Source organism: Coregonus lavaretus, assembly GCF_964263955.1.
Source record: "Coregonus lavaretus genome assembly, contig: HAP1_SCAFFOLD_1936, whole genome shotgun sequence".
NCBI lineage: Eukaryota > Metazoa > Chordata > Actinopteri > Salmoniformes > Salmonidae > Coregonus > Coregonus lavaretus.
This window is the reverse complement of record NW_028164347.1, coordinates 73733-84134: the sequence shown is the minus strand read 5'-3', so window position 1 is coordinate 84134 and position 10402 is coordinate 73733. Positions and strand designations below refer to the sequence as shown.

General features: G+C 41.4%; 2 protein-coding genes across 2 annotated transcripts in view; one reads left to right on the top strand and one right to left on the bottom strand.

Moving 5' to 3' along the window:
- Positions 1-1360: 1360 nt before the first annotated feature.
- LOC311117130 (hematopoietically-expressed homeobox protein hhex-like) lies at positions 1361-4661 on the bottom strand. The gene is made up of 4 exons (XM_084192115.1): positions 4104-4661; positions 2396-2574; positions 2037-2087; positions 1361-1822 (listed from the first exon to the last, which is right to left on the bottom strand). The coding sequence occupies exons 1-4, from the start codon at positions 4456-4458 to the stop codon at positions 1568-1570; spliced, it is 840 nt and encodes a 279-aa protein (XP_084048241.1). The 5' UTR covers positions 4459-4661; the 3' UTR covers positions 1361-1567.
- Positions 4662-9989: 5328 nt separating this feature from the next.
- The window catches only part of LOC311117129 (fumarate hydratase, mitochondrial-like), a 28218-nt gene continuing 27805 nt past the window's right edge, over positions 9990-10402 (top strand). Inside the window, exon 1 of the mRNA XM_084192114.1 lies at positions 9990-10145. Coding sequence (XP_084048240.1) covers positions 10026-10145 — 120 coding nt within the window. The 5' untranslated portion in view covers positions 9990-10025. The remainder of the gene's footprint in view (positions 10146-10402) is intronic.

The following is a 10402-nucleotide window of genomic DNA, read 5'->3' as shown; positions in this document are numbered from 1 at the left end:
GGAACCCAAAAGGGTTATTCATGGAACCCTTTTTTCTAAGAGTGTATCTATATTTGTAACTGAACTTTTTTAATTGCCACTAAGGGGATACATAAAGTTGTATTGAACTGAAAAAATGATAAAGAACCTTGACACATCATCATCTTTTCCAGCATCCAGGTCTTGACGCACAGAAGCTGTTAAAATGTCCAAGCAAGTGAATATCTGATGATAACACGACTTTATCACTAAAGTGTCATTACACACTGACATTGACATTTCTACCATCACCTCCTATGAGTCAACAGTTGGTCGGGCATGGGCCCTCATCGTGATTAATGATTAATGAATATTTTTTTATCACAAAATATGTTTTTATTAGTAATCAATAAAAATACACTGAGGTTAGAATACATTTCATAAATGCTTTACATTCGAATGAGCAAATTCAACAAACAAACAAGGCCATAATGTTTTTACTGTGGAATGACCCTTTGACGAGGAAACGGTCTGTTCACTTCCATTCATTTTCCGTCCCAGTGCTGGGTTACGTTCAGACTGTCTCGTGGTAGAGCAAAACAAAACTGTTCAGACGCTGCAGACATTTTCGTGAGAAGACAGATTTTCGGGATGTCTCATCATGGTCTGACAAACACACCTGCTACGATAAGTCAATTATGGTCAAGCTGCATCCCATCGACAAAACCGTGCAGCTCAGCCACCTTCCACCACAGATGTGGAAGGCTGAAATCGACGGATGAGGTGGATTGAGACGCAGCCCAGATATCGCTAGCTTAATTAAGAGTCTATGCCAGGGATTCTACTAAGCAAACACATGGAATTGTTTTAAGATGGTCACACCAAGGATCGTTTAGCTATTTGATTTAGTCAAAAAATAAATCAAAAAGGAAGTTTGTTTTAAAGTGTCTGTCCTATATCTGAGAGATTTAAGAAAGATCAGGATTTTAAAAATATATATATATATTTGTACCCATATTTAATAACAAATAAATGGCACTAAACTACTTCCATATACTTCCATTGGTGTTTTTAACTGGTACCAGGCTACCTTCAAATAAAATACAATACAATGGTATTTCTCACATGCACCGAATACCGTGAAATGCTTACTTACAAATCTTGTGAGGTTTGTGGGCGTCCTAGAGCAAAACAACCGACTCGTAGTTTGTAGGCCAAAACGTTCCGACGCTAGAGACGTTTTCGTGAGAAGACAATTTTCTGGATGTCTCCTGGTCTGACACACACTGCTGTAGCTCGGACACCTTCCACCACAGATACTCTCTCTCTCGCTTAAACAGATGGATTTTGATCAGGACTTCTGTATTATGCTAATGTCTTTCCGCTAATTGTATTATGCTAATTTAATGCTCAATTAATATTTATTTTTAACTCATAATGACATCAAAACAACATCACAAAATATACAGGTAATTACATACAAAACAAATCTATGTCCCAGAAAGATGCTACAACAATGTTTGGAGTCGGGCTATTGGTCCTCTTCCCGGCCGTCAGTCACCCAGTGGGATAACATCTAGATTGACCTGTAAACTGTGATCTGATGTTCTCATATCGGTGGATTCAGTGGAAACCCCATGTCGTCCTCTATGTCCAGCTCTTGGTCTGTATCATCTGAAATGTCTGACTCTATTTCTCCTTGTGATAGAGGCGACGTGGAACACTGCAACCGATGGGTCATTTCTGTAGGCCGACATCTCTGGTCCCGGCCCGGGCTGAGGCTCACGCCTGACTCCGGTCCCTCCTCGCAGTTTCTCCCGGTGCTCTCGTCCTCCAGATCTCTCTTACTGCCGGTAGGGTTCTCCTGGGGAAATAACAACAACGGTGACCAATCAGCCACAATATATATTTCACATTGGGTATGCCATTGCTATTGCGCATGACTTTTACGCACAGGCTACTCAAGCACTAAACCTATAATAAATGTCATTTTTTAGCTTGAAATTAGATATAAATAGCCTTTACTTTGGCAACTTTAATCGAAAAGTACATTAAACCCAGTACTCATTTATTCATACCTGCTTCAGTCGCCTCCACTTGGCTCTTCGATTTTGGAACCATGTCTTCACCTGGAAAACAACGTCAACGATATATTTTTTTAATGTTAGGCTACTGGATTCTGTGTCAGATAATTTACCTTAGACTATAGGCCTATGTGAAAATCAGTTGAACGAAATGTCTTTAAAAAATATGTAATTGATGATACAGATTAAACGGATGAAACCCAACTGATTACCAAAGTAACCAAAGTGTGAATGCACCAATTTGTAAGTCGCTCTGGATAAGAGCGTCTGCTAAATGACGTAAATGTAAAATGTAAATGTAACCTGAAATGTATAGCGACTGGATGTGGAACCAAATAAAACACGCTGCTGACCTGTCGTTCACTCAGTTGTAACATTTTAGCCAGTCGTTTTCGTTCTGGGGGTGAAAGGTATTTCTGGGTCTCAAACTTCTTTTCCAACTCGATTGTCTGGTCGTTGGAGAATCGGACTTGTCCACCTTTTCTCTTGTGCAGTGGACGCTGAATGAATGGGCTCCATAAAAGTTGTTTACCTTTGAAGACAAAAATAAAAATAATGATTTAATATAGAAAAACATGTTTATACAAATGGGGCAGAATTATATGCTAATATTAGATCTATAAGTAGCCCCAAAAGTTAAATAAATCAAAATAGCTTTCGTTAACTTGATTCGTTTCTCCTCCAGCAGAGGCCTACATGATTCTATGCAAATATTTACAATTATTTCATCTTTCTTGTCAGTTTTTGCAGGCATCCGTTTAACCTCCGTTTTTACGGAAGGCCGTGAGTTGAAACTTGAAACTGAGTGGAGACTAAAACAATGGCAAAATATCCTTCCTGTGTTTCCTGTTGCTTTATCGCACCAGTTTATCTCATTACTAACGGCCTTTCCATCAACATACTGCAATTGATGCTATTTAAAACCGAAACATGTTTTAATCATCTTATCTAATTTAACTATAACCATAACTTCATAAGTGCAAATCAAGTACATGCACAAATGACTAAAATGTAAATGTAAATGTATAAGAAGACAATAATAATCACCATAACAATAGTTCAATCCTTTAAAAAATGTTGGAAAATATATACATATTCCAAAAGGAAAAAAATAAATATGATTCATTATACCCCAAAAATATTTTGGTTTTGGGGCACCATGATCAAAACCAGATTTTTCTTATAGGCATAAATTGAATTATTTAATTAATCAAATACATTTGATAAAATAGTGAAATTCAAATAAATTCAAAGTCACCCTAAAGATGTTAAATTGCGTCACTGCATAGGCCTATTTCATGTTTGCAGTTTGATTATTTTAGCAACCATAAAGTCACATTCACCGCAGAGGAAATGAACAATATCAGACAAACGGATCCCGGCTATCAGAAGTCGAGTGTTTCCTGAATGTGTCTGTATTGAGGATGTCGATAAAATAATCAGCATCGTGCACGACTCCCGGGGAAGAGGCTGCTCGAGGCCGCCAGGAAAACATTCAACAGCTTCTGAAAGCAGATTTACTCCTATCGAGAGCTCAAGACTTCCTGTATGAACGGAAAGGGTCAGGCTTGCTGAACAGAGAAGCAGTTCACCCCAGAGCGACACTTTAATGCTGAAATAACAAGTGATTTAGAGCATGTTTCGTCGCAGGATGCATCAGATGTTTGGAACAATAACGAATTTTGCACAAGAAAACTAAAGGCGTTGACTTAAGTGGCACAACACTTTAACAGTTTGCAAATTAAACAGACAACTTAATATGTGTTTAGGCAAATGATGTATAGGCAAATTATGCCTGAAGTAATCAACTATGTTCAAGCATGATACAATGCTTATACATTCTTACCTCTAAAATATACTACCCCTTTAGGATGGAAATCTGCAGCATGCAGGGGAATGAGAATCTAGTTTCAAAATCAAGTACATGCACAAACGTTTTATCTCCACATTGCACATAGGTTATTACAGATTTATATTAGTTGTCAACATTAAAAGTATCTTAACGAATTTCAGCAGAAAAATCATCCAAACAAGTAAGAGATTCATATGAGTTCAACTCACCAAGCGGATCGTGCCTGATCAGGGCATGGGTATAGTCCCCCATAGAGCGGTAGAATGGATACAGTGAATTTGCCCCCGAGGCATATGAGGCTGTCAGCGCAGCGTGGTGAGAGAACGCAGGGTGGATCGGTGTCGGTTCATAGATGGGGGTCCGGTACGGAGAGACCAAACTGGTGAAGGATGAGTTCGGAGACGGTAGAGTTGGCGTGGGGACCACCGCTGAAGACTGGGCCGGGGTCTCATTTCTCCCCAGGATGTCTTCTATGTAGAAAGGAGTTGGGTGGACGGGCTGGATAGGGGTCGGCGCGTAAAGAGGAACACCCATGGCCGAAGGCGTACTGTGTTGGTACTGCATGATTACCTTGCGTAATGCTGCTGAATAATATCTCTATCCAACTATATTATCTTCTGCTGTCAAAAGGAAGAACTGTAGGAAACCTATAGGCGCCTCTCTCTCTCTCTCCATGAGTAGCTGAGGTTTGTTGGCTGGTGATTGTGACACCAGTTAAGGCTACTTCATATCTCAGCATTAGAGGGAGGAGATAACCGAGCAGGCCACTTCCTGCAGGCACACACACACTGCGATTGGTCCCCTCGCAAATACACTTTATAATTCAATAACATCCAATCATTAGGCTATCCCTTATCTTACCTTAAGCGCCTATGTTAATTAATAAAATAGGCCTGCCCATTTTATCTGTTTTTAATGATGGTATGAACATCTCCTTACGTGTCTATATAAATGGTTCAATAGGCTATTCACGTGGTTTTCCAGATTCAATAGGCTATTCACGTGGTTTTCAATGTGCGTAAAACGTTGAAAAAAAATCTCCAATCTGGAAAAAGTTAATTATAATGGATTATAATGGAGTAATTTCCTGACTCATTCAGATAAGATATTTGGACTCATCATGCACATTATCACAGACTATTATTGCAGATTTAAACCGCAACAATAGATTGTAAAATACAACTGTATCTATGGCAGGTGATTAACTCATGATTTGGATGATTGAAACGATCCTGAGGGTGATTCCTATATCAGTGGGCCCATAGAGATACACTACAATAGCGATAGGCCTTCAGTATAATAGTGTTGTGTGAGTAGGCCTATTATGAATGTTAGTGGCTTTAAATAGCTCACTGAGTAGGCCTACCTGATTATCCCCGCATCGTTTCCTCTATCTGTTAAACAGTAATGAATAAATTCCGTTATAACTTCTCTAATGTTTCAGCCGGATCTGCACAATCCCTAAAAGTAATCTGCGCTCTCTCCAATTTAAAACAGAGCCTATGACTATGAGCAGGCCCTAGCCTATATTTTGAACATTTGTGCAATATTTCGCAGCTATTGGGTGTATTCTTTATTCACTGAAGCTACACTTTTGTAACTCGGCTCATTTCAGCTCTTTAACAGTTATTTTGGTCTTGATGCTAATTGTGCGCTGCCGCAACGCTGAAATCCCCCCCATTGCCAATAGTTCCACTGATAGCTGATTGGATTTTCTACAAGCGAGTCACTCCAATAAAGGACACTTTCTAACTTTGTCATTTAGATAAAGAGACCCCAAGAATAAACATTGATATGAGAGAAGCGGAGACATATAGCCTCACATGAAAGTCAAATCAGTAGATTGCTAATATTTGGACTTTGACAATCATTGCAGTGAATTGATCGGACTGGCGTCGGACTCCTGTCCAACAACAGCTGATAATTACAGAGAGCAGGGCGGGTGGTTATCGCTGTCTAATATCATCGAGCGGCAGGGACATTGTTGGCGCCACAGGTCCGATTTTAGAGACGTTTTAAAGTTAATGGAGTAAATTAATAGAAATGTTTTAATAAAATAAATCATCATCAAACACCCAACTGTCTCTATTTTAAATATGTGGTATATTATTAGAGCCTATCCTATGAATATCCATATGCCGTCTAGGCTACTTTATCCAGTCAATTGTGAGAGAAAGAAAGATGGTGTAGCCACAGGCTTTAGGCCTATAATTTGTAGTGTCACAATTGGATATTCGTTTTCAACAAATTATACAAACTGGGTCTTCAGCGGTGTTATCACCTGATAGGTTCATGGTGCTAAAACTAAGGACTCATATTATGATGATTAGGCTGCCTACATGTAATTACAGTTTAACTGCCCCCAGATTACCAAGTAACATCATAGATTTTGGACAAAAATGAACTGCTAATGGTTTGCGACCTGCTTTATGCTGCCCGGTCTGCACACACACAGGGTAGCCTGTCATGGTTCCCCTGTTCCCCTTTGCGTGCTGCCTGCCTGTGTGATTATGGACCACCTAAACAGAAGGAGCAACACTGCTGCCATCTACAGGAGGATAGATATAGAGCAGACTAGTTGTTATTTCTGAAGTGAAAAACTGTGTGCAACCGGTGTGAAATGGCTAACTAGTTAGCGGTGCGCTGGACTAGCTGGACGTTTTACGACTTCGGTTGTGTTCTCAAATGCAATCTGTAGTGCCAGAGTGCGCTCTGGACGTTCGTAAAATCAGAGCGTTGTCAGATTGTCCTTTTGTAAATTCAGAGCGTTTGGCTCTTGGAGTTGGGTGGCAGGTAGCTTAGTGGTTAAGAGCGTTGTGCCAGTAACCGAAAGGTCGCTGGTTCTAATCCCCGAGCCGACTAGGTGAGAAATCTGTCGATGCTTTGAGCAAGGCACTTAACCCTAATTGCTCTGGATAAGAGCGTCTGCTAAATGACTAAAAATGTAAAGTTCAGAGCGCACACTGGACGATCTGGCCGAGGAGTTATGTCCATATTATGGGAGTAGGGTTGATTCGGGCGTTCTAACCTTACAATGGCAGTCAAGCTAACTGGCTAACGTTGCTGCTGTAATGATATGCTATGTGGTTCGTAAGGATAGCGTAGCTAACAAATTGTCAGCCAACATAACGTGTAAGGTAACTTATTTGAAAAGTCATTACATTGCTCCACATTTTCTTAACATTTGTCATAATTAGTTAAAGCAATGAATCAAAGTCCGCTGGACTTTGGCTACATATTTACCGCCATTTTCTTCAAATCTGAAAACGATGTGAAGCCACGCCCATTTTAGGAAGAATTGCATTTAGTTTGTTTAGTGATTTATATTACTGTTATCTTAAACTTAACTTGTTCTCTGCGATATCGTATAGCATTGGAATCGTGACAACCTTTATTTAACTAAGCAAGTCAGTTAAGAACAAATTCTTATTTACAATGACAGCCTACCAAAGGCAAAAGGCCTCCTGCGGGTACTGGGGCTGGGATAAAAAAGATTTTATATATATATATATATATATATATATATATATATATATATATATATATATATATATATATAACAAAACACACATCACGACAAGAGAGACACCACAACATAAAGACACACCTTTTTAAGTTGTCCCACTTACATTTCATCGGTTTGTTCAACAGATGACGCAGATGCTAAGCTACAGGACTGTTTTGCTAGCACAGACTGGAATATGTTCTGGGATTCTTCCGATAGCATTGCGGAGTACACCACATCAGTCACTGGCTTCATCAATAAGTGCATCGATGACGTCGTCCCCACAGTGACTGTACGTACATACCCCAACCAGAAGCCATGGATTACAGGCAACATCCGCACTGAGCTAAAGGGTAGAGCTTCCGCTTTCAAGGAGCGGGACTCTAACCCAGACACTTATAAGAACTCCCGCTATGCCTTCCGACGAACCATCAAACAGGCAAAGAGTCAATACAGGACTAAGATTTAATCGTACTACACCGGCTCCGACGCTCGTCGGATGTGGCAGGGCTTGAAAACTATTACAGACTACAAAGGGAAGCACATCAGCGAGCTGCCCAGTGACACAAGCCTACCAGACGAGCTAAATCACCTCTATGCTCGCTTCGAGGCAAGTAACACTGAAGCATGCATGAGAGCATCAGCTGTTCCGGATGACTATGTGATCACGCTCTCCGTAGCCGATGTGAGTAAGACTTTTAAGCATTTCAACATTCACAAGGCTGCAGGGCCAGACGGATTACCAGGACATGTACTCCGAGCATGCACTGACCAACTGGCAAGTGTCTTCACAGACATTTTCAACATGTCCCTGACTGAGTCTGTAATACTAACATGTTTCAAGCAGACCACCATAGTCCCTGTGCCCAAGAACACTAAGAAAACCTGCCTAAATGACTACCGACCCGTAGCACTCATGTCTGTAGCCATGAAGTGCTTTGAAAGGCTGGTCATGGCTCACATCAACACCATTATCCCAGAAACCCTAGACCCACTCCAATTTGCATACCGCCCCAACAGATCCACAGATAATGCAATCTCTATTGCACTCCACACTGCCCTTTCCCACCTGGACAAGAGGAACACCTACGTGAGAATCCTATTCATTGACTACAGCTCAGCGTTCAACACCATAGTGCCCTCAAAGCTCATCACAAAGCTAAGGACCCTGGGACTAAACACCTCCCTCTGCAACTGGATCCTGGACTTCCTGACGGGCCGCCCCCCAGGTGGTAAGGGTAGGTAACAACACATCTGCCACGCTGATCCTCAACACGGGGTGTGTGCTCAGTCCCCTCCTGTACTCCCTGTTCACCCATGACTGCATGGCCAGGCACGACTCCAACACCATCATTAAGTTTGCCGACGACACAACAGTGATCACCGACAACAATGAGACAGCCTATAGGGAGGAGGTCAGAGACCTGGCCCTGTGGTGCCAGGATAACAACCTCTCCCTCAACGTGATGAAGACAAAGGAGATGATTGTGGACTACAGGAAAAAAAAAGGTCCTTAGATCAGCTGCACCATCAAGAGCATCCTGACTGGTTGTATCACCACCTGGTATGGCAACTGCTCGGCCTCCGAACGCAAGGCACTACAGAGGGTAGTGCGTATGGCCCAGTACATCTCTGGGGCCATCCAGGACCTCTATACCAGGCAGTGTCAGAGGAAGGCTACCGCACGGCAAGTCTAGGTCCAAAAGGCTTCTTAACAGCTTCTATCCCCAAGCCATAAGACTCCTGAACAGCTAATCAAATGGCTACCAGAACTATTTGCAGGTCTGAATTAGCCCCTGATTAGAAGGAGAGGATGAAAAACAGAGGTGTTTCGGCCCTCCAGGACCGGAATTGAAGAACCCTGCCCTACATACAGCCTCCCTACTGTTATTTTATTTTACTGCTGCTCTTTAATCTTTTTATTTTATTTTATTTATTTAATTTTTTACTTATCTATTTTTTACTTAACACTTTTATTTTCTTAACTGCAATTGTAAGTTAAGGGCTTGTATGTAAGCATTTCACTGTTGTATTCGGCACATGTGGCAAATAAAATGTGATTTGATTTGAAAAATAACACACAAAGGCTTAAAACAACTTAGTCTAAAAATCCGCATAGGATAAATTCAGGTTTAGACAATTAAATTGGTAGCTGCAGTGCTCACCTATCCCTCTGTGCCTATCAGTTATTAGAGATAGCATTTTAGGACTCAACATTGCATGATTTCTAGCCTGGAAAGCCGCTAGTGTCCGCTATTTACCGGTCTTTTGACGTGGAGATCCGTAAAAAGACATGTAAATACCGCCCACTAGCGGATGTCCAGGCTACATGATTGCCGACACATTTTCAAATACCCAACACTGGTTCTGAAAACCCAAAAGGCCTCAAATCTAATGAAAAATCCTGTAATATCAAACAACGTCACTTGCTTCAACGGCACGAAGACAGACAAATGTAGTATAACGTTTTGTACTGCTTTTGATTCGGTGTGCTGCTTTAAATGATCTCCCCCCGTGCACAAGAAACGTTGCAAATATATGTTTCCGCCCCCTAACACAGATTTGTGGTTGGCTCATTTTAGTTCCGCCCTTCTCCCTGGTGTATAGTGACAGCTGAGCTAGCGCAATGTATCGCTCTTTGAGAAACGTCCAGCGATTTAACTGCAAACTCCAGGCGTTGCAGAGGAACCTAGCCAACACAAAGCACAATCCTGCTGCAGGAGTCATCTTCACATCCTCCAGAATGGTACGTTTAGTCTTTTCGGAGATCGGAGTCAGTTGTTAACCCATCGCAGGCCCGTAAATGACCTTATTAGTTAGCCAAGCTAACTGGCTAGCTAGCCCATTAGTAGTACTAGCTTAAATGAACGAGTAGTTAGCCACCTTGCTAGCTTTACACGAATGCAGTAATGGTGCTTGTAGGACCACCGCAGATAGTTTTTCAAACGAGAAACACAAGTATTCACAGCAATATTCTGGTAGCAAGCAAGCTTGTAAGTTGGC